Source organism: Taudactylus pleione, unplaced genomic scaffold (assembly GCF_031769625.1).
Source record: "Taudactylus pleione unplaced genomic scaffold, aTauple2 ptg000671l, whole genome shotgun sequence".
Taxonomy (NCBI): Eukaryota; Metazoa; Chordata; class Amphibia; order Anura; family Myobatrachidae; genus Taudactylus; species Taudactylus pleione.
Genome location: NW_028285073.1, coordinates 7,263,817 through 7,288,737, shown reverse-complemented (window position 1 = coordinate 7,288,737; position 24,921 = coordinate 7,263,817). Strand labels below are relative to the sequence as shown.

General features: G+C 45.9%; 1 protein-coding gene across 1 annotated transcript in view; it reads left to right on the top strand.

Moving 5' to 3' along the window:
* LOC148478221 (arylacetamide deacetylase-like 4) overlaps positions 1–23,615 on the top strand; it is a 31,396-nt gene extending 7,781 nt beyond the window's left edge. Inside the window, exons 2-4 of the mRNA XM_088455793.1 lie at positions 11,669–11,894; positions 15,932–15,995; positions 21,212–23,615. Coding sequence (XP_088311919.1) covers positions 11,669–11,894; positions 15,932–15,995; positions 21,212–21,989 — 1,068 coding nt within the window. The 3' untranslated portion in view covers positions 21,990–23,615. The remainder of the gene's footprint in view (positions 1–11,668; positions 11,895–15,931; positions 15,996–21,211) is intronic.
* The last annotated feature ends 1,306 nt before the right edge of the window (positions 23,616–24,921 follow it).

Below are 24,921 nucleotides of genomic sequence, written 5' to 3'. Positions count from 1 at the left end.
CTAACCCTAGCCCTCTTGGTAACGCCTAACCCTAACCTCCCCCTAGTGCCTAACCCTAATCCCCCCGGCGACACCTAACCTCCCTCTAGTGCCTAACCCTAGCACTCCTGGCGATGCCTAACCATAACTGCCCCCTATTGCCTAACCCTAGATCTCCTTGCGACGCCTAACCCTAACCTCCCCCTCTTGCCTAACCCTATGCCTCCTGGCGATGCCTAACCCTAACCTCCCCCTATGGCCTAACCCTAGCCCGTCTGGCAATACCTAACCCTTGGGCATTCTTGAAATGTCAACATTTCCCCTGGCGCCATTTCAGATTTTGACATTGTGAACATGTCAACATTTTAAGGATGTTGATGTGGCGCTTGTTGATATGTTGAACCATGTTGAAATTCTAGTATTGACATGGTGATGTCAATAATATGACATGTGACCGGATGCTGAATTAAAGCAGTACCGCTCAGGTCAGACATGTGCTATAATAAGTGTAGGCTGCAATACAAAGATCTGGTTTTGCCTTTGAAATTATTGCCTTTCTAATATACGAACTAAGAGCATGATTCAGCACGGATCGCAGCTCAGTAATCACACACAATGCAGCTGCAAAAATATGCTAATGTCTGCCACTGCTCAGCCAGCATAGAGACGCCCACTGCTGCTTTCTCACATCCGTAATACCTCGCAGTCCTGCGTATACATCAGTAACATCAGCCACTGCTCAGCCAGCATAGAGACGCCCACTGCTGCTTTCTCACATCCGTAATACCTCGCAGACCTGCGTATACATCGGTACATCGGAGAACATTGGCCCCTCACGCACCATTACAGCAGGTGTGACCCGTCACAGAAATCGCAAGTCTCGACGCTTGCAATGAGTACTCAGGCTGCGTAGGCAATCGCAGCAGCTAATTTATGCACTGCCTATCACGCACTCTGTAATGGATTCCTTCTGTCTCTGCGTGCGTAATCGCAGTTGCATTGCAGAGCACACACAGTGCGGTGCAATCGCATGCACAGCAGCGAGCAATCTGCCGATCTGCGTGCATAGTTGCAATTGCATACGCTGTTGAATCAGGCCCTAAGTCACCGGAATCACGCTGATTGCTGCAACCCGCAGACTATTACATATGTATGGGCCATTGTGTATTTGTATGTTTGTACGTTATGTTACCGCATCATATGTCCTTACCTCTTCAATGCATAACTAACAAAAGTGACGTTTTATTTTCACATGAGATACTTTAACAGTGCCTTACTTACAGAGATCTACTCCTACTCTGCTCCCCTTCTGTACATGTTCATTAATTCTAGTGTGTAACACCAGAGCCGGGTAATAATACCATGCAGGAATAAATTCATTTCCTCAGTGTTATTATACAGTACCTTAGCTTGTGCAGCTGCTTTATAATTGATGATTGTGTATATTAGAAATTAACATTAAAAATTATCCAACTTAAATACAAAGTTCTGTCACAGTATGCTTTAGTTATTGATGTAGCTGCTGCAGTAGTCCATGGCAACCAAAGTCAGGGCAGCCATTTTGTGGCATGAACCAATATTCCCTCTATCAATTCACTAGTGACATCACTTTGTGCCTCATAATGGGTGGCATGTATCAAAGAATTAAAAAAAATTGACAAAAAGTAGGTGGGGCAATAGCATTTTGAAATAGCGCCCAACTCGCAGCTGCGTTTTCATACACAATGCAGCTGCGAAAATATGCTAATGTTTTCAAAAATCACCTGAGCTTAAAGACGTCCACTGCTGCCTTCCTACCTGCGTGTGACGACGCATACCTGCGTAAATATCGTAACATAGCTGCACATCAGTGGCCATCTTGCCCTTGCAGCAGGTCTGACACGCCGCAGACTCGGGAGCTCTACTCTCGCGCAGATGGCTCTCACGCTGCGTATGCACTCGCAGTGGCTAATTTATGCACGCCCATGTACAGTAACGGCGTTTAATAGGACAGGCACGCCTGCGTTTTTTTGCCACCCAAACGCTGACAACCTGTCAATCACTTTGTGCGTCCATAATCGCAATGCGAAAGCAGCGCATGCGCAGTGCTGTTTATACGCATGCGCAAAGGTAAAAAAATTGCTCGATCTGCGTACATAATCGCCATTGCGTTCAGCTCTGGATCAGGCCCAGTATTAGTGATGATACGATTGGAAGAAAGTGTGGGGCGTAAATAGAGGATGAGCAGCCTCAACGCTCATACCTACAGCCTTTCCATTTTACTTGCAATTTTCACATCTTTGTCACTATCATTGTACGGAGCTAAAGTACACAAGATAATAACCGTTTATCCATTAACACAGTATAACCTCACACTACTAACCTTCAACCTGATTGTGTTAAACTGCACATGGTAATGTACGTGAATTTAAAGGTTAAATGATTCTGGAACGGCCAGGAGGCGCCTGAATCTTGGGTGCTGCTCCCAGTCTCCCAGAAGAGCAGTCAAGTCTCCTGGAGGCTGGCCCGCGTCCGCTCGGTGCCACACAAAGTGGGTGGTCCAGGCGGCCGATGACAAGATTCACGCTGGATCCCGTCATCGTAGTCACTCTCTCGCTTTACCATGCCAGAAATCACAGCATTGAATAGCAGGAGCGTGGCCATGCTGATGCAATAGCTCAGTCACACCCCCTGCACTGCCCCATATGCTATGCCCCTTGCATGCTGCCCCCTGCCACGCCTCTGCTGTACCAACCTGACAGCCAGAAAGTTGGCAAGTATGGATTAAATGCAATTCAAATATAGGGGTTTACATTAAACATGATACATTTTGGGGAGCGCAATCATTTTTTTCATGCATTTGAGCACCTCTCGTTCTATCTTTAGCTGACACCTAAATCAGGCCGAGGTCCTAACTAGGGCCCTCATTCAGAGCCGCTCGCTATTTGCGGTCATTCGTTTTCTAAAAAGGGGTGGCTATTCAAATGAACCGTTCGCACTTTGTGGTCTGTTCACGCCTCTACGTCTGAGCGAGCAAAACATGCGAACGTAAATTTGAAAAATACGCCCCCTGGCCGCTCGCACCATACGTCATGTCCGCTATTTATTAGATTATTCGAGTACATCGAACAGCGTCTGAACTGCTCGCTATTCTTGTGGGTGGTTTTTTCAACCACTATTTTGCGAGCAGTTCTGAGTTAAAAAAAACCAAGTGACGTGGTCAATGACGCTGCTGGATTAATTATGCACTCCCTTAAAACGCCCGTTTTGACCTTTAAGCACGCCTGCGATCGGATTTCCACTCCCCGTTTTCAAGCACCTTCCCCTGTTACCACCCACATACGCCTCATTCTGTCACTCAAATTAGCAGGCATTCGCTATTTTGCAAGCACATGAATTTCGGCCGCACTGACTGGTTCGCGCATGCGTATAACGATCCGTACGCATGCGCAGTTGGGCAAACATCGCTCGGAGCGAACGGGCTGCCACTTACGCGTGGCTCTGAATCAGGCCCTATGATCTCAATTAAAAATAATTAACTATTTAAGGGGCATATTTATTAAAGAATATTTTTAGGATCTCCCCTGAAAAATGGGAGTTTTCCAGTGGTAACTATAAATATTAAGGACCTCCTGAATGTAAGAAGGAGGGCCAGCAGCAAATATCTCTGATATCTGACGCGGTGCTTCCATTTCTGACTCCAAAGGCAGCTCCAGCTAATGCCATCTTCAGATAAGCATTAGCCATTGTAGTCTATGGGATACATTCTGCACATGTTTTTGGGAGAGAGATCCAAAAGATCCCTTCGCGCTGCTGTCCGCATACATCGATGGCATTGGCACACGTGCAGTAGCACGGCGGAGGTCCGGCGCAGGAACTAAAGTGATCGGGCTCTTAACGGAGTCCGGGTGACTCAGAGATAATTCAATTAGGTGAACAAAGATTCCTTATCAATGCAAATTGCTACAGTAAGTAATCTTTATTTCGGGAGGGGGGTGCGGACTGCAATTATTGATAAACATGCCCCTAAGTCTTGTAATGCTTTCTTTAGAAAACTTGATACAAGCAGAAGTCAGCATTAAATGCTGCATCAGTGGTGCTCCCAAGTTGGTTGCGGGTCTCGTATTGAATAGCTATGGGCATTATACCCTGAAGATGAGACTGTGTTATTCAACCCACAACTACAGGTTGAGTCTCCCATATCCAAATATTCTAAAATATGGATTTTTTTTTAGCATGACTGAGACCTTTGATTTTTGATGGTTCAATGTACACAAACTTTGTTTAAGGCACACAATTATTATTATCATTATACTTTATATGGCGCCACAAAGGTTCTGCAGCGCCTTACATAGTACATAAATGAGCACACAAAAAAAAGATAATAGTAATATAAAACAATACAGGACAAGGACATGGTATATGCACATAGCTGCATAACACAAGCAGCAGGGCCTCGGCAACCAAATGTTAAGTGCCAGTTGGGGAGTTAGGAGTAAAAGATACTATAAGTAGGGGGAGGAGAAGCACGTGAGGAATGAGGGCCCTGCTCGTGAGAGCTTACATTCTAAAGGGGAAGGGCAGACAGATAGGGGCGACACAGATGTGGTAGATACATAGTTGCCTACCCTCCTGAATCCTGCAGGAGACTCCCGCTTCACTGCAGAGTCTCCCGCTACCCCGGAAAGTTTAACAAAACCCCGAATTCCCCACTGACTCGTAGGGAATCAGGTTTGAATATTAGCTTCCCCACCTCCTGAGAGAAGTCCTCTTAGATCTGCCTCCGCTCCTGTCTCCGGACCTCCCACTGGCACCGAGGGGTATGCAGTGAAGGCTTGTGCTTGTCTCCCCCGATGCCGCCTTTATCCGCCCCCACACCCGCCTCCAGACTGCCTGCTTCCAGCATGTGTTGAAGGAATGGGCGGCGCTGGTCTCCCCTGGTCCGTCCCGGCTCCTCCTTCAAGGGCGGCTGCCTGTCATTTAAACGCCAGAGGACCCTCACACTGCACAGCTGCAGCGCTGCTGCCTGAGCCTGTCTCCAAAAACACAGCGGTGACGGCAGCGCAGCTACGGTCAGTCTCTCAATCCAGAACTGGTCCACTGTCTGTGCCTCCGGCGCATGCCGGCTGTATTCCCACCAGACCCACATCCCACATGTCACTGTCCCTCTCCTTTAATGGGCTGGCTACACTAACGGGCCGGCAGGGCTCCCCATCTTTAGTCTGGTGGTAGAGTTCCTGCCACAAGCCCCATTAACATTTAACATTCTGGCTGGGAAAATCATTAACCCCTTCCAGGGAGGGGGGAGGTGGAATACACACAAGAAGGGGGCACAGCATGGGGGCAAAATGCACTAATGTAAAGAATATGCAATAACAGCCACTATACTGTGTCTATCATAAGGCACAGTGATCCCTATGGCTGTACATGCATTTTCTGTAATATATCAGTGTTTCATAAAAAAATAGATCTTACTGACTGCTTAGGGGCTCGTTTACATTTCAATGTAAGTCAATATTATGACACGCCTCTCAGATGTAGCAGTACACGCCCACTTTACCGCCGCGCTCATGGGTGCTGCTTTCACAATCTCCCTGAAATGCTTTTTCAAAAGTAGGCAAGTATGGGTAGATAGTGAGGAAGGAGCATGGAGCAGTGGGTTAGGATATGTGCTGCGGAATATGTGTGTATAAGATGACCTGATGTTATGTCAAACTTAGATTCTCCATACATCTATCTCTATGACAGAAAATAGATTTTGTTTATGTGTTAGTTACTTGAGAGATGCAGCGCTTTCATTTTTGTGTGTTCCATTTTAGCATCTACATATATCCTGCTAAAAATGCAGCTATTATGGGACTGTGCTGCCATCCTAATACAGTAGTGAATACTTTAGTCCCAGATGCTGGGTGCTATGCCATGCTCCTGTGAGTGGGTGCATCTCACATGCTAGACCCACCCACAAATGGGTGCAGCCATACATGATGTGGTCCCACAGGTTGTTGCTGTATTCTGGCCCAGAATTTCTCTTGGCAGCCCTGGAGGTGACCGGCAGAACCAGGAGGGAGTGGGGCTTAGTGGTGGGGTAGCAAGGCCATGGAGGGAGGGAGTTGGTTGAGAGTGGAGAAACAGGAAAGGCGGAGGGAAGAAGCAGAGGGTGGGAAGGGAGACTGATGAGAGAAGAAAGGGGGAACAGCAAGTGGAGGAGACAAGAGGGGGAGGATAGGGATGGATAAAGTAGAGGATTATGTGGACACTGAATAAGGGGGTGTTTGAAGTAAGAGTGTTCATGCTGTGGACGAGGTAATAAGTGAGATGAAAACTGGAGTGGAGGCTGTGTGATGTGGAGGCTGTGTGATGTGGAGGCTGTGTGATGTGGAGGCTGTGTGATATAGAGACAGTGTGGAAAAAAGTTGTTAAATGTTAAAAAAATACAGATAAAAGAACAGCGCTGCTAATGTATGAGCGCAACTCCAAAAGTGATATATAAAGAGAGGTGTGTGAGTAGTGGGTGCAGGAATTAGTTATTAAAATAAAGAATGTTTAAAGTAGGGGTGAGCGGGTTCGGTTTTACTCGGTTTTACCCGGATCTTTTTATTGGCTATCGCCGAACATGTGTTTTGGATAGCGAATAAAATCGAGCCAAATTTGCGGTAAAGTGGCGATAAGAACCGAGTAAAACCGAGTAAAACTGAACCTGCTCATAGTTAGTTTAAAGTGGACAGATGCGATGCAATGGAAAAAGGCAATACAGTGCAAACAGGATATTCAGTAGTATGAAGGCAAAAATACAATGTATAGAGCCGATCCAGTCAGAAGTGTTTTGAACAACAAAGATCCATCAACAAGAGCAGCAGCAGATAGGGGAGTACTTGCAATGTCCAAGCAGTGAGTGCAGTAAGGAGTTTCCTGGATATGCATACAGCAGCTGATGGTGAATTTGGTAATTCACATAAGTGTGTTGCTTGTTGTCGTTCAAAAACTGCTCTGGTTTGAGGATGTTTTCCCTCAGTTTTCCTCCAGTTTAACTCCGGCGTAACTCCATCATAGTTATCAAATTGTAATTACACTTATAATCTAACATTTTTCATCAGGGCCGCCATCAGGAATCATGGGGCCCAGTACAAGTGGATAAAGCAGCAGCCCCCCCCCCTGTCCCAAAGCTCTGAGGGTGCAAAGGTGTAGTGTAAAGTGCTGAGCGATTTAATAAATTAAAATTGTACTTACCTGCTACCCTTAGATTTAATTTTCTGGCATTGAACTTGGTTGCATTTCCCTTCATCCATGCCTCTTCTGATCACCATGGTTCTATGTAGCACATTAAGAAGATGAGAATGGAAAGACAAAGATTGGAGAAGTGGAAGATGAGGGGGTAGAAAGGTGTGACATAAGAGGACAGTGAATGGTGAGAGCAGATAGGAGAAGAAGGTTGGGGAACAGATGGGGTGGGGAGAAAGATGGGATAATGTAGGTAGGCCTGGACAACCTGTGACTTTCCAGCTGTTGTGAAACTACAAGTCCTGGCATGCTTTACCAGCTGATTGTGGGAGGGTATGCTGGGACTTGTAGTTTCACAACAGCTGGAGAGCCACAAATTGGCCAGGCCTGGAATGTGACGGAGAGGAAGAAAGCAAGTGACAGGGGTTAGAGGCACACAAATGGAGTAGATGAGGGGCAGAGGCACTCAGAAGGGAGGGAAGGAGTGCCTAGGCACATATGGGGAGTGCAGTGTCAGGCAGAGACACACATGGGGGTAAAGGGGGGCAAAGGCACACAGGAGAAGTGGAAAAAGGGGCAATGGCACACATGTGATGTTGAGTGGAAGGCAGAGGCACTCATGGGGAGTGGAGGGGATAGAGGCACTCATGAAGGTGTGAGGTAGACTCACCCATGAGGTGGGATGAGGAGGGCAGAGACACATATACCCCTTTTACACCAAACAAATAACCCGTGTTATTGCCAGGTCGATCCGGGTTGAGGCTCTGTGTGAACGGCTCCCAAGAAAAAAAAACCCGGGTCGATTTACGGGGAAATCGTACTCGGGTTGAGAGCAGGGTTGAAAACGGGTTGTTCCCGGGTCATGAGGCAGTGTAAACGGGTGCTACCCTGCTTATTTGACCCGGCTAGCTCCGAAAGATGATGATTGGAGCTTCTGGGGCATCGGCAGATGATGTCATTTGTCAGTGCCCTGCAGAGAGAGACGCACATGAAGCCATCGCTTGCCTGCCTAACCTCCTGCACCACAGCAGCCTCACCAGCAGCCACAAAAGCAGGCAGGCACACAGCCTGTCACAGCCAGAACTGCAGCCTGCACCACAGCCTGACCAGCAACCACAAATGCAGGCTGATACACAGCCTGCCACAGCCAGAACAGCAACCTGTAGCAATGCTGTAAGCAGTCCCCACCCCTCTCTTTTGTTGCCTTTTGTGAGCATCTTTGTCAGACCTTAAAATAGACCATTTTTAATGACTTCTATAGAGAAAAGCAAGGTTCAGTGTAAACGGGGCAAACCCGGGAATAACCCGGTTCGAGTTGCAGTGTAAACGGGGTCTGAAGCCGAATTCGACCCGGGATTGACCAGTGTTCAAATTCCAGGGTCGGACCTGGGATTTTGGTGTAAAAGGGGTATAATAGAGGCACACAAACGGAGTGGATGAGGGGCAGAGACACTCAGAAGGGAGGGAAGGAGTGCCTAGGCACATATGGGGAGTGCAGTGTCAGGCAGAGACACACATGGGGGTAAAGGGGGGCAAAGGCACACAGGAGAAGTGGAAAAAGGGGCAATGGCATACATGTGATGTTGATGGAAGGCAGAGGCACTCATGGGGAGTGGAGGGGATAGAGGCACTCATGAAGGTGTGAGTCAGACTCACCCATGAGGTGGGATGAGAAGGGCAGAGACACATACAAAGAGTTTTTTAGAGACAAATACAGACTTTACAGTTAACAGACAGGGGAGAGAGACAGGAACATACATCAGGGTGGTAGGGTGGGAACATTGGGCCTGATTCAGACCCGCTTGCAAGCGCTATGCACTCGCAAGCGGGTCTGGAGTGAGCACAAAAAGCACTCGCTCCGGCGCTCGCATCCAAAAGGGGCGGCTGTTGATGTTGATCGACAGCTCGCCCCATTTGGAAGGCGGGGTGGCTGGGCAAACGGAGGCATTCCTGCAGGAACGCCTGCCGTTTGTGGGCGGCCCTACTGACATCACTCGTGATGTCAGTAGGTGGACTTCCTGCTCTATTAGAGCAGGAAGTCCACTGGGGCTTGCAGCAAAAAGACCCTACCGCAAGGGTCTCATCGCAAGCCCGATCACCTGGTAACCCACAGCTATGCGAGAGGCTAAGAGGCCGCAACTAAAAAAACAAGCGCCAGCCCTGATTCAGAGCGAGCGCTCACTTTTTGCGAGCGCCTCTGAATCAGGGCCATAGAGCTGCAGACACAAGAAATTAGATCCCTGTACTACAATACTTACTGCGCTGTCTCTGCAGCATTCTTCCTGGGCTGACACCTGACCTCCAGGCTCCAGTGTGGATCACAGATCCGCAAGGGAATCGGCATCTTATAGCTCTGGCTTGTGTGCTGCTAGCGCTGGCTGGACAGCTGATTAATGAATGACTCATCACACAGGAAGAGTCATTCATAGGACTCTCTGCTCAGCTGTCCTGTGTGAGGGTGAATAATTAACAATGAATTGACTCTGTCGGCTGCCGGGCCCCTCAGCTGTCTGGGCCTGGTACAGGAGTACTGGCTGTCCCCTCCTGATGGCGGCCCTGCTTTTCATCTATTTTCACTTTTCACAATTATTAAAAATATTGTATGAAATAACCTTCAGGCTCTGTGTATAAGGTGTATATGAAACATAAATTAATTTCATGCATGTTCACAAACATTGTTTGATGCACAAAATTATTACAAATATTGTATAAAATTACCTGCAAGCTATGTATAAGGTGTATATAACACATAAATCCATTATGTGGTTAGAGTCAGGGAATGGGGTGTGAGATATTTAGCAGCTGTTGGAGAACGCCTTCAATGGACTGATATAATAACCTATGCTGTATGTAATTATATCCAGCGAATAAGCTGTCTTACAACTTAAAGAAGCTTTGTATAAACAAAGTATGTTATAACATAAATATAAGTGGAAGGCTATAGAAAGAATCTTGGCAATTACTATTTCCCTTGGTTTGTTTCTTCTGGCTGCTATTACTGATTTATAAATGTGCACAGTGTCATGTAGCCACCATGGCAACCGCAGTCACATGTGTAACTGTACAAGTGTTGTGAGGTGCCTGTTTAGGTAGTACACCTCTTTTCTGTCACTTTTCTCTGCCCAAGATGACTTATGGGTTTGGCCGCACATGCAGATGCAATAGTAAAGTCACAAGGAGCCTGCAGAGGAGATGCAAGAGGCCACTTCAGGGGCGGGGCCATGCTCTACACATCATTAGGCCACACCCCCATCATGGTAAAATGCAGCAAATCGTGTGTGTGTGTGGGGGGAAGGGGGTGGGGCTAAAACATCACCAGTCTCATTGCATCACATCATATTGGCACCACCCCCTCTCTATAGACCCACAATTCCCAGCTTTATTCTCCCCATCCTGCCCACTTTTCTGGGAAACTGGGGGACTACTCAAAAAGTGAGGGGTCTCCCACACCTTCCAGGAGAGTAAGTATGACCTGTACCCCATATTTCCACACAGGTAGTTGGTTCCTTTCACCTACCTCAGTACCCTACCTCCAAATAATTTTCCAGTTTCCTTTCCATGCAGATTCTTCAGGTGTGTACATAAGTGTAATAATTGCCCACTTTTAAATCCTCCCCCAGGCTTCTGCCCCTGCTGTGCAATGCCACGACTTGTGGCACTTACGGCCGCTCCACTCTGTTGGGGGAGTGTGGGAGAACTCCTAGAAAGTCGGGAGTCACCTAGACATTCCCGGGAGAGGAGGCATTTATGGTTTCACCCTTCTATCCTTGGGATCATGGAATGCATATATGAAATATAAAGTCTAATATCCAGGGACAGTGGCTGTTCTTACATACTTCCAATGTGGAGAGGGAAAGTGGGCGAGGAGGCAGCACTGCAAATACTGCCTGAGGTTAGTATATGGGGAATCAATGCCCTGCTTTCTCCAATTTAAGCTCTATGGTAGAGCTGTATCCTCGCACTCACATCGTATTGTGACTTAGATGCATTTTCGGCAAAAAAGACACCCAACCAGAGTAGCACGGGCCCTGGGGCTCGCTCATGCCAGGCATCTCATGCTACGTGGTGTATTGAGGATAGATGTAGAAGGACACATTTGTAGGTAGAAATGGTAGAATGGTAGGTGGGAATTTATTAACACGGTCTTAGTTCACCTAAGAAATTGTACAGCATATTGTCCGGGACTGTCCTTCTGTCATTGGGCAATTGGGAGGTTTGACCAATATCATGTTTACAGAACCTTATTATAATGCACATTATTCAATATTTAGCACACCTCTACAATGCATACTAATTTCCAAGGCCTAGTGAATAAGAACGGGTAGTAAGAATTAGTTGCAGTTGGTCAAAACTAAAAACAAGCGTCAGGGTCAAAATAATTCCATGGACACATTTTATAACTCCAAGACTGTCCCTGGAAATTAGGGACAGTTGCCAGCTATGCTTAAGATTTGCAACATGTGTAAACCTGTCCTGTTTTCTAACCAAACAGGGAAGAATACTTCAGAATATGTCTATATGCAGTCAGCTCAGATTCATCCGTGTCATCAGAGACAAACTCCTGGCTGGAAATTTAGGCGAGGATCCCAAACTCTTCATCAAAAACCTGCAGATAGAAGGGATTGCGGTCAGAGTTTACCAGCCCAGATCGCCATCTGCTGGTGGGAGAAAGGGGATCATATTCTTCCACGGAGGAGGATGGATGTTCGGAAGTATAGGTAAAGAAATAAATCAGATGAAGGGTTTTCAACTCCAGTCCTCAAGTACCACCAACAGGTCAAGCTTTGTGGATTTCTGTAATCATTGACAGTTGAGTTAAACTATTTTGCTGGGTCAGTAATTATCCCACCTGTTTCTTTAGACAGAAAACATGTCTTGTTGGGAAAACCTGAGGGTTGAGAACCACTGAATTAGATAATCTATGTAGATGTCCTATATCATATAAATGTTGAATATATAAACATTTTTGGAACTTGAGAACAGAAATTTAAACAAACCTTCTTTATTAATTTTACATACTTAAATTTTTCCTCAAATATACTGTTCGGTTTATGCTAATTTATTTCTTAAATTAATAATGTGAGTGAAGGGACGTCAGGATTGTTTTCTTATTACTGTTGACATGGGAGCACAGTGGTCAGCATTACTACTTCACAGCACTGGTGTCATCTGTTTAATTCCAATCATAATCCCAGCTGGGAGTACATATATATATAGCCGTATATACTCGAGTATAAATCGACCCGAATATAAGCCGAGGTACCTACTTTTACCACAAAAAACTGGGAAAACTTATTGACTCGAGTATAAGCCTAGGGTGGGAAATGGCAGCAGCTGGTAGTGCCCCCTGTAGTAATTCCCCCTGGTTGTGCCCCCAGTAGTAATCCCTCCTGGTAGTGCCCCCAGTGGTAATCCCCCCTTTCAGTGCCTCCAGTAGTAATCCCCCCCTGGTAGTGCCCCCAGTGGTAATACCCCCTTTTAGTGCCCCCTGTAGTAATCCCCCCCTGGTAGTTCCCCCTGTAGTAATCCCCCCCTGGTAGTACCCCCAGTGGTAATAACCCCTTTTAGTGCCCCCTGTAGTAATCCCCCCTGGTAGTTCCCCCAGTGGTAATAACCCCTTTTAGTGCCCCCTGTAGTAATCGCCCCCTGTAGTCCCCCCCCCCCCCAAGTAGAGAGAGACGTAATAAGGATTAAAATAAAAAAAAATCACGTACCTGAAACTCCCGCTCCTGGTCCCGCCGCTATCAGCTCCTCCGGCCGCTTTGTATGGGAGAGACGTCATTACTCATGACGTCTCTCCCATTACCCACTGCGGGAGCCGGAAGATGGCTCCCGTAGTGGGAGCAGCAGCAGCCGCTGAGAGTCTGACAGACTCTCAGCGGCTGCTGATTACAGCAAACACGCAGCTGCCGGCTCCGACGGCTGTGTGTTTGTGCTGTGTAGCGCTGACCGAACTCCGTCCGGTCAGCGCTACACTTCACTCGAGTATAAGCCGAGGGGGTACTTTTTCAGCACAAAAAATGTGCTGAAAAACTCGGCTTATATTCGAGTATATATACGGTACATATATATAAATATACTGGTCGGCAGTGCTATTTTCTATGAAAAAGGTTCCAGTACTCAGAAAAAAGATGCAGTTACTCACAAAGTTACAGGTCAATACAATATTTTTAGGGCGGGATGCAGCAAGCTGAGAAATGCGGTAAAACCCCGAAAATGCGTGTTGGACGCATTTCTCATATGTACCACTCCTGGGCTTGGATGCGGTGGGTAACGCCATCTTCCTGATGCCATTACCAGTGGCGGGCTGGGCCGGGGGGCAGGGTGCCATGTGCCCCCCGGGCCGCAGCGTCATGCGGGCCGCGGGCAGTCTGTATCACTGTGACACAGACTGCACCGCGTGTGTAGCGCTGACTGGACGGAGTCCGGTCAGTGCTACACAGCACAAACACACAGCCGTCGGAGCCGGCAGCTGTGTGTTTGCTGTAATCAGCAGCCTCTGAGAGTCTGTCAGACTCTCATCGGCTGCTGCTGCTCCCACTGCAAGAACCCTCTTCCGGTTCCCGCAGTGGGTAATGGGAGAGACGTCGTCATGACGACGTCTCTCCCATAATGCAAAGCGGCCGGAGGAGCCGGTAGAAGCGTCGGGACCAGGAGCGGGAGTTTCAGGTAAGTGTTTTTTTTTTTATTAAGTCTCTCTCTACTGGGGGGGGGACTACTGGGGGCACTACCAGGGGGGGATTACTATGGGGGCACTACCAGGGGGGGATTACTACTGGGGGCACTACCAGGGGATGGATTACTACTGGGGGCACTACCAGGGGGCGATTACTATGGGGGCACTACCAGGGGGGGATTACTACTGGGGGCACTACCAGGGGATGGATTACTACTGGGGGCACTACCAGGGGGGGATTACTACTGGGGGCACTACCAGGGGGGTGGATTACTACTGGGGGCACTACAAGGGGGGGGACTACTACTACTGGGGGCACTACAAGGGGGGGACTACTACTGGGGAAACTACAAGGGGGGACTACTACTACTGAGGGCACTATAAGGGGGGCTACTACTGGGGGCACTACAAAGGGGGGGACTACTACTACTACCGGGGGCACTACAAAGGGGGGGACTACTACTACTGGGGGCACTACAAAGGGGGGGACTACTACTACTGGGGCACTACAAGGGGGGGACTACTGGGGGCACTACAAGGGGGGGACTACTACTACTGGGGGCACTACAAGGGGGGGCTAATACTGGGGGCACTACAAGGGGGTACTACTACTACTGGGGGGACTACAAGGGGGGGACTACTACTAGGGGCACTGCATAGGGGGGAGGGGACTACTACTAGGGGTACTACATAGGGGGAGGGGACTACCACTGGGGGCACTGCATCAAGGGACCACTGCTGGGGGTTCTATATAAAGGGCAATACTGGGGGTACTGCATAGGGGAGAGACTACAACTTGGGCCACTATTTAAGGGGCATTGCATAAGGGTTACCACTATTGGGGCACTGCATGGGGGGTGGACTGCTACTGGGGGCACTATATAAGGGGCACTGCATAGGGGGTACCACTATTGGGGGCACTATATAAGGGGCTTACTACTGGGGGCACAAGGGGCACTGCATAGGGAGGGATCACTACTGGGGGCACTACTGGAGGCCTGCATAAGGGTGTTCTCTCCTGTGGCACACGGGGGCACTGCATATGGGCACTACGACAGGGGGCTGCCCCTAATCTTTATTTTTACCTTACATTAATCCCATATGGACCCGCCTCCTCCCTGAAACACTTGAGGGGGGGCGGCGCCGTAGCACGCACGTTCTTCCGGCACCCTGGCTACACGCTACTCCTCTGCCAGGGCCGCCTGCATGCATTTGCCCCCCAGGCTAAAAGTTGCCAGCCAGCCCCTGGCCATTACCCATAGAAGCCTATGGGCTTCTTTTAGGAGAGTGCTGATAGAGGGATCCAATCAGATCCCTCCCACTACTCTCCACGGCATGCGCAGAAGGACACCGGAGGGGCTTCTGGATATAGACCTGGAAGCCCCTCCACCGCAAAAAAATGCTCTTACCGACAGAGCAGTCCTTTGTGGGGATTGTCATGCATACCCGCGTTGCCAACGCCGGCACGCCTGTGATGACCGGCGGAATGCATCACATCCCGAATGCGATGCGTCATGCATCCCGCTTATAGTGATAAATTGAACGAGCGCTATATGAAATAAGAGAAAGTAAACAAACACTACAAGTCATGTTTATAACCCTTTAGGGCAGAATGGTTGGAGCCCGGACCGTGTGTAGAAAATCTGGGCTTGACTTTAAAATAGAAGTTTATCAATTTTAATAAGTCATATTTTTGTATTTATTTGTCAAATTCTAGGTACACTGACATTGTGAATAAAGTGACTCCAATTCAAATACAATTTTTATATTGTCTTTGCTTATTATGTTATATTGAAAAAGCATTTTATAATATTAAATTGCTATTAAAGATTTATAATGACACATGATGTAGTGAGAAGAGACCCTTCGTATGGCAGCCATACTCATCAGTCCACAAGAGAGATTTTGATAAAGGACATAAGTATTATTTAGGAGGACAGCTAAGATAAGCATGCTTAAATGCAAAAAGGTTTTAATCTGCTAGTTAAATAAAAAAACAGACATTAGAATGTGTGTGTGAGAAGAGAGAGAGAGAGGACATGTGTTACTGTTACTAATATGCGGTTCTATTTATTGTAGATTCCTATGACATTTTATGTCGCTACATCTCAAAAGGAACAGAATCTGTGGTTGTCTCTGTTGGGTAAGTAGGTCTCTTTACGTCCTTGTGGGTTTTTATATGCCTTTGTGGGTCTCTATATGCCCTTGTGGGTCTCTATACGCCCTTGTGGGTCTCTATACGACCTTGTGGGTCTCTATACGACCTTGTGGGTCTCTATATGACCTTGTGGGTCTCTATATGCCCTTGTGGGTCTCTATATGACCTTGTGGGTCTCTATATGCCCTTGCGGGTCTCTATATTACCTTGTGGGTCTCTATATGATCTTGTGGGTCTCTAGACGACCTTGTGGGTCTCTATATGCCCTTGTGTAACTGACTGATCTCTTGACCTTAGATCAACAATCTTAAGGTGTGTATCCACTACGCGAGAGTGGAACGACTGTACGATTACAACATTGTAATCGTGCAATTGTTCACCATCCTGTGCAGTGGTTAATGGCCCACACTGAACGATATGTACATCAGTGCATGGACCCTCCCTCATCCCCGAACATGCACAATCTGTCGACCGGGGGGAGCGAGCATCGCTGGTCATTGCCAGTATATTCACTACACTGTTAATGAACGACTGAACGATAACGATGTCGTAATCATTCAAACGCTAATTTTTCTCGTGTAGTGGATACGCGCCTTAACACTTCAGCTTTACCATGTTATCACTACATGTGAAGTACAGTACAAGAAAGCGATAAGATTGCTTACAGAACAGTTTATGAATGTTACATGCAAACGCTAAGAAAGTCTCTTACAGCCAAATATCTTTTTATACAGTTTCATAGAACATTGTAAACAACCAGCTTAGTAAATTGCTTTAAATGATTAATATGGCAGATAATTATAAAATCACAGAAACATCAATGTTAGATGTGTAAGGGAGGGACACACTAATGCAGGATAGGCCAGCTATACAGGAAATTGGGCCTGATTCAGATTTATATGCAGTTTACACAGGCACTGCTGTATGAAAATATGTAAAAGCAGCATGTGGCATCCGTATAGGACTGCTAATGATATATTTCAAAAATTAAAAACCGGGACACATTTGCGGAGATTCTGCCGGAGCAGGCAACCCACACTCCACCCTATTAAATAAAACCCATAATATGAATATTGGTGTAAAGGCAAAATACAGGCTGTACACACTGTAGAATGTGGTCGTGCTTGGATATTAAACTCTCTATCGGCTGATGTCGGCCTACATTCATACATAGGTTACACTATAACTTATCTAAAATAAAGACAATGAGGGGTATATTTACAATGTAAGAGTTTTTAGAAGTGGAGATGTTGCCCATAGCAACCAATCAGACTCTAGCTATTATCTTCTAGAAGGTGCTAGTTAAATGTTAAGTATAATCTGATTGGTTGCTATGGGCAACATCTCCACTTCTAAAAACTCTCACTTTAGTAAATTTACCTCTGAGACTTATGGGCAGGGGAAAGAGATCAGCTTTATTTATTTATCTGTTTGTATAAAAGGAAAGGGTATGGCGATGATTAAAGAACGGCCCTACATACAGTGAACAATCTGTTCGCAGCAAGATAAACTTAAATGGGGACCAACTGCCAGCCCATAGCAAATAATACTCCAACCTAGATGGTGACCAACAACCAGCCCATCACCAATCACTCAAGGTATCCAACTCCCCTCCCAATACACAAAAGGCCCACCTGGACCGGTGGTGCTGCTGACCCTCAGTAGGGTAGAATCAGCCTAACCCGTAATTTGGAGGGGGGAGCACCTCAAAGCCTACAAACAGACAGCCACTGCTACCATTCTTTCCCGCCAACTAAGGTTTCTCTCAAGGAACCGCAGCCACTACCATACCAAAGCTAAACACCTCTAAGACCCTACACTAAATTCCTAATAAACAAAAACACATCCTCGACAGTAAGATACCCACTGTCCGGTCTATAAACATGAACATCCCTAAATCTGATACATGGATGGCTGACCACAAAACCACCTAGACTCACAGTCCTCTTACGAGCCAAATAATGTCGATGATGCTATGATGACAATGCCAAACATGCCTGGGAATGATACTCGAACAAAAAAGGTGATAAAAAGGCAACAACTCAGTCAACCACTCCAAGGGGGAGATGTAGAGCCTTGGAGAGTACACAGCCTGTAACATGACAGTTAGGAACTGATTGGCTGGTACTTTATCTCTCTTCACTTTATCTCCCTCCAAGGCTTAGTACATCTACTCCCAAATCTCTTACAATGGCCATCCGCACATCTAATAGGTAAGATCAGGCACATCGTTACCACCTAAACGTTGTATCAGAAGTAGACCTAAAACAAGTATCAGAAAGAGAGGGGAGCCATAGGAAGACAGGGAGAGAAAAAACAAACAGGCACACAGGGCATGCCAACGTCCCTCTCCAACCCAACCAACTGACAAAACTTAACTCAGGAAAAGCATCAAAATCCAAAGCTACCTGTGACCTACCTGATCCAAATAAATTTGGAATCAATTGGTCCTGCTGCAAAGTAATCAACAAATGGAATTAATAATGTAAAACAACCAAATAAAAAATCTGCAAAACCAGAAAACAAAAAGAAAAAAGCCCCAACAACTTAAAACAGAAAGCAAAGCAGAGTAAGGGAGGTGGGCTGACGAGAATGGGTGGGGAGGGGGCGTGGTTAGGATGTGTTGTAACTTGACTTGAGGCAAAACACAAAAAAACTCCCAGGGGTGGCATAAAGCCGTAAGTTAACAAAAACCCAGAAGTAAAACAAAATTCCTCACGGCCCCAAAGGTGGCGAGTGGTTAGCGCTCAAGCTAGGACACAAATGAAACAAATTAAATCTAATGTATCATTTGTAGGCATTAGATTTCCAATGCCCAAGAGCATGAATTTCCGAAACAGACATATACTGGCAGCCGCAGCGGACACCGCTATGTCAATCCAAAAGGAGCGCAATCCAAATTCAGATGGGGACAAACCAGTTGCTGAAATACAGCATTTCAAGACCTAGCTAAACTGATACCTTGTAAGAGAAAACCCGTCTTGATGGATCAACCATGCCTCTGCAGCAATGGGTCTAAGCTGCAAGTAGAGACAAGCGACACTAGACAAATCCGCATATCACCGCAACTATTCAAGGGGATCCATCAGCCTCTACCTAACTGATCTGTCTTGGAACGCTGTACCCGATATAAAACTAAGGCATCAGTGACAAAAATCTGTGAAGCCAGCAAAGGGGAAGGTGCATATTTGGCAGTCGCAAAAAGTTCACTGACACAAAAGACGCCATGGAAAGCCATTGCAAAGGCAACTCGGAAAAGTAAAGCCTGATAAAGCGAAGCAATCTGAATCCAAATCTTTGGACAAAAAGGCAAGCATGCGCAGATCAATGGGATGCATAGTATCAGGAGGGGAAGGAGAACCGGCTTAACTCTTTAGTGAAAACAAAGGCACCACGCAAACATAGAAAACCCGAAATGCCTGCCAATAATTGGCCCACAAATGACCTAGACTTGCCAGCTATATACAAACGCCAAACAAATTCATTACCGCATGTTACTACTGATAAAACTAAATGTTTGTCTGATTGATTTTTGTGGGTAATGCCACCATTCCTTTTGCTTTAGCTTACAGAGTGGTAGTAAGGTGATAATATGCTGTGTGCCGCCACCACATGCAACGTCACAAAGAGGAGAATGTCCGCCACCGGGACCAAGTTGAGCTATCGGTGCATCCTGAGGATCTACAGGCTGCAGGGTGCAGCTCCAGGTTCCCTGCATGCCAAGTTCAGGGTCCGCGGCTCATCAATGAGGCGTCCTCGGGGCCTTGCACCCTGGGTGGTGGCACCGCCTTGTACATACTGTTTATGACTGACTGAAGGTGGAAACTCTTCCATCTGCCGTCAGTGAGGAGTGCAAGCATTAATTGCCTGTGGTGTGGAGATAATTATCTATATTTACAGATGCCGGATATAATGCTCCTTTTGGAAGATCATTCTCTTATCGAATATTTCATGCTTGTCTGACAGAAAATAAGGAAGTTTAGCTATGTCAGAACCATATTCTAATAGTAAAAGTTATTATTACAGGGGTTAAACAACACAGTTATAAATGAATACATAGTAGAATATAAGAAAACTATTAACAAAATGTATACAACCAAATATAGGGTAGAGGGTATTGTGGAAGCAATGGGTAAGGTAGGGTGACTCGCTATGGCTGATAAAGCAAGTATTGATAAATTGTGTGCGTGAAGTGGAGGATAGGGGGTAAATCAGCACTCATTGAACTTGTACCCAACAAGTAGGCAGACATACAGGATCAGAGCGCTGGTGAGAGACAGGGAAACATATGTGCTGGTGGCAGGGACGGTGCCAGGAGGAGAGAATGAGGGAAGACAGCTTCCCATAGGGGCTAAAGCTGGGTACACAGTAAACGATTGTGTACCCAGCGATGCGAGCCACGATCCCAGTGCCAACGGGCCGACATATCAGGCGGTACGTACACACTGGCCGATCCGTTGCCCGATATGCCAGCCCCTGCCGCATAGCGCTGCATGAGATCGTCAGCCGTATCGCCTGATCTTCCTGTATGTACAAAAGATTAGGCAATGCGGCTGAAGACCCCACGGGAGCGCGCACTAAACGATGTTGTGCATACACACTGCGCGATATTGACGATTTGTTGTTCCCATGCGTCGGAATTGGCCAAATTCGGTAGCAATATCGTGTAGTGTGTAGGGGCCTTTAGCCTAAGGAGCAGATTTACTAAACCACGGTTTCCCAAAGCAGCTGATATTTGCGGTTTTAACTAACTGATTTAAAGTGGCAACAGAAATTAATTTTAAACCAGGCTGGTTTAGTAATTCAATAACAATACAAATCTCGTTTCAAGCTCTAAAAGTTATATGGTTTAGCATTTATTTTTGATGTCGTTTTAAATCAAATCGGTGGATTTGACAAACAACGATTTAGTAAATCTACACCTAAGAGCGAGGATTGTAACATTAATTGGAGTTGCACCAAATCATCACACATACTAGTTTACGGTTAATTTATTTGTGCATCAGGAAACAAACAAGCAATTGCAAAATTATATATATATATTGTATATTTTGGTTCACTCATTTGCTCTATTCTACTCCTGCTTCATTAAAGAGATACATAACTTTGAACACCATCAATGATCCAAAATCAATCTACACTGGCTGCGTTTAGCCGTCTTGCTGCAGGACTAATGCTTGATTTGTCTATGTTTTGTTTAGGTACCGCCTGTCGCCAGAACACCGATTCCCAGCAGCATTTGACGACTGTCTCAGTGTCACAAGTCACATACTGAAGAGTGCGCAGGAATATGGTGTTGACGCATCCTCAGTAATCATCAGTGGAGACAGTGCAGGGGGTAATCTTACGGCTGCTGTTTGCCAAGCTCTGGTGAGCAGGACAGATCTTCCAAAGCCTCTGGCTCAGGTGCTGATCTACCCAGCAGTCCAAGCAGTCGACTTCTACTTGCCTTCATATACACAAAACTGTGCAGTGCCTATCTTGTACAGAGAACGAGCAGTGTTCTACATGTTAAACTACATGGAACAAGGCAACCTGGATATGATGGAAGAAGTCCTGGATGGAGACCATGTTCCTGTTGACATGAAACTGAAGTTTAGGAAGTGGTTAGGTCCTGATAATATTCCTGACGAGTTTAAGGCTCGGGGCTATAAGCCACGTGTCATGGCCTCGCATTCTGAGGAGGTCTATGAAGCTCACAAGCAGGCATTAGACCCCCACTTCTCTCCGCTGTTGGCTGAGGACTCCGTTATATGTCTTCTACCAAAAGCCTACATCTTAACATGTGAGTTTGATGTTCTCCGCGATGATGGACTACTCTATAAGAGACGCCTGGAAGACAATGGAGTCCCAGTAACTTGGTACCATGTCAAAGATGGATTCCATGGTATTATTAGTTTTTTTGACTATGGAAAACTTTCATTTGAATCTGGAAAGCTAGCTGTTGATAACATTGTGAGCTTTATTAATAGTCTATGATATTTCATTATAGGCTATGCCTATAGTAGGATGCCGGCCATTCTGAAGTCGAGGTGGAGTTAACCAGTTCTCAACGATGTAGGGCCGTATTCAATTTGGAGCGAAAACCCGTTATCGGTGATAATTTATCACAGATGATGTCATTTTCGCAAGTTTCACTTATCCCCATATTCAATTACAAAGACTTTTCGCCGGTGCGAAAAGTCTTTGTAAAAAAACGGGAATAAGTTTTCTCCATTGTTTAGCTGGCGAATAAAAGTGCAGAATTGGGGTTTAGGGCTGCAGACTTAAAAAAAGAGTCTGCACCCCTGGGAGTGTCCCCTAAATATAATCTGTCAAAAATGTTTTTAAAAAAATCTTCAGGACCCCCCCAAAAATGTACTTTAATTTTGGGGGTACATTTTTTTTTAGGGGAACAAAGTTGCAAACTAGCAAAATTAGTTCAGAGGGGTTCCCCAAGTATGCGGCAGGTGTTTTCTAGAATGCAGGTGGTTGCGGCAGGTGCATTTTTGAAGAATTCAAAAAAATCATTTTAGGGACTTAAAAATATGCTTGCACCCATTTTCATGTACTCCAAATTTGATGGGAATAGTTATATTTCCCCCCCAAAAAAAGCTAAGTGCTATTCTTCATCACTTTTATCAAAGCCGCATTTATGCACCTGCCACGGTTATTTAAAAAATCTGACATATTCAGCAGGCCAAAACGGGGTATCCACAGTGATCCCCCATGTCAGGACATGTTTTTGGAGGTGCCAGGATGAATTCCCAAAAATTCCCAGGACTTTTCTGATACTTACCTTTCTGACGGGTAACGTTTTCGCTGAATCCAAATTGAATACAGGGATAAGGCGTGCACGCGCCCAATACTTTAACCCTGAAAAACCTGCGATGATGGCAAAAAGTCCAACCTGTGACTTTTCGCTGTCAAATTGAATATGGGCCATAATCTGATAAGTACAAGACTTACTTATAGTTAAAGGCTCAAAAGAAGTTAGAAAGTAGTCATTAATTTGCTTGACCTAATGTGAAGTGACTGATGTTCATAATGCCAAGTTGTACGTAGTGTAATAAAGTTAATTCAAAACAAATACCTTATAACCTTGGTAACCTATATGATTATTAGTGCAGCCTATTTTCTAGTCGTCTTGCCAACTTGACATATTTTCTTGCTCATTTGCTGAATAGTTTTACTAGGCCTCCAACAGGTCGCCACAGATGGATCCAGACCTGTACAGGAATGCTTTCTTATAGTGTTTTGAACACCAAATAAATCACTCTGGAAACTTTTAATATTGGACAGCAGCCACTGAACATCTATCTCATGGTAAACTCTGGTTTTCTAGAGGGAAGTTCCAAATGCTTGAGTTTAGAGTGTGGCCAACCAATTATAGGGCATAATTAGCAAATACAAATTGGTCTCCTTATGCATGTAATATAGTATTAATAATTAACTCTACAGGCTGGGTGGTGGTAGGGGTTTCTGGGCATCAGTTACATCTGTACTGGACCCCAGCCCTGCTCCTATACATGCCTGCATGGATCTGGTACATGCATTATATGAGTGCTGTGTACCTGTTATACATACCTGCTGCATTAACCCTGTGTCATCCTGTAAATATTTTCTGCCTGGTTAATAAACTAAAGACCTGGTTAAGTTATCAACAGTGTGGACTAGCCTCCATCACAGACCACTGCCACCAATATCAAATATAGGATCTGCCAATAAAATTCCGCTCTAGATCCTGGGGTGACAACCCTGCAGCATTTGGTAGTTGCAGGCTATTGAGCTCCACTACAGCAGCTGACCTTGTGGGACTCCACCACAGCACCTCACGGGTCTTTATAGTGATGAATGGAGCAAGAGCCTTCCACCGCCTAGTCCTTCCAGCAGGCTTCACTAGACCACCAGGTGAGCATAAAGCTCAAAATGTAAAGAACACCAGCACCAATTAACACAATATGTTTTTCGTGATGTATTATTCAGGCTTGGATGTTTAGACGCTGTTCAGGACCCATTTGAAGCTCCCTAATTATCTTTACATAGCTTTACAAGAAAAGGCCAATATATCACAGTGCTGGTGAGACAGGCAATTTGATAGGCGGCAAAGAAAATGTTATATTCAATAGTGCAGTATGTATCAGACAAATCTAGGAGATCTCAAATATGTTGGCGTGGAAACCGTTGCATACAAACAATATATAAACTAAATAAATGGAAAACAGTATAATTATACAAATAGCATAGCATTTAAATTGACATCTGATACCAATATTAGTGGGCACCTGCAGTAAGTATGGAATAATTTAATAATCAAGATTCTCCAGCGGATTCATTTGTTGGTATGTTTCAACTCAAAAACAGAAATGACAGTCCCGGTGATATTAGAGATTATAATGTATTAATAATTTTAGATAGGAATGTCATTCTGGCAGAATATTCCTACGTAGAATCAGCAATGCCCTCACATATGTAACTCTGTAGTAAGGAGTCCTATAGTGAGTATTGGCCCAGGCTGCCAGCCACTCTCTTCAGCTCAGTGCACAGCAAGGTGCCGCCCATCCCCGCTCTCATTGGTTGTCACCTCAAACAGCTTCAGCAGATCTCTCAGGGGTCTATTTACTAAGCAGTGTTAGGAGACAGAGTGAAAAGTGATAAGAAAGTGATAAGGTGCCAGCCAATCAGCTCCCAACTGCCATCTCACAGGCTGTGTTTGAAAAATGACAGTTGGGAGCTGATTGGCTGGCACCTTATCACTTTTCACTCTGTCTCCTAACACTGCTTAGTAAATAGACCCCTCAGTCATTGTCCACCTTGTCAGAGGGCACTGGGCAGCATGGGGGAAGCACATCATATCAGGGGGAGAAGTGGACAGACCAAGGTGGGGCATGGATGGACTGACCAGGTGAAGATGTGGACTGACTAGGGGGAA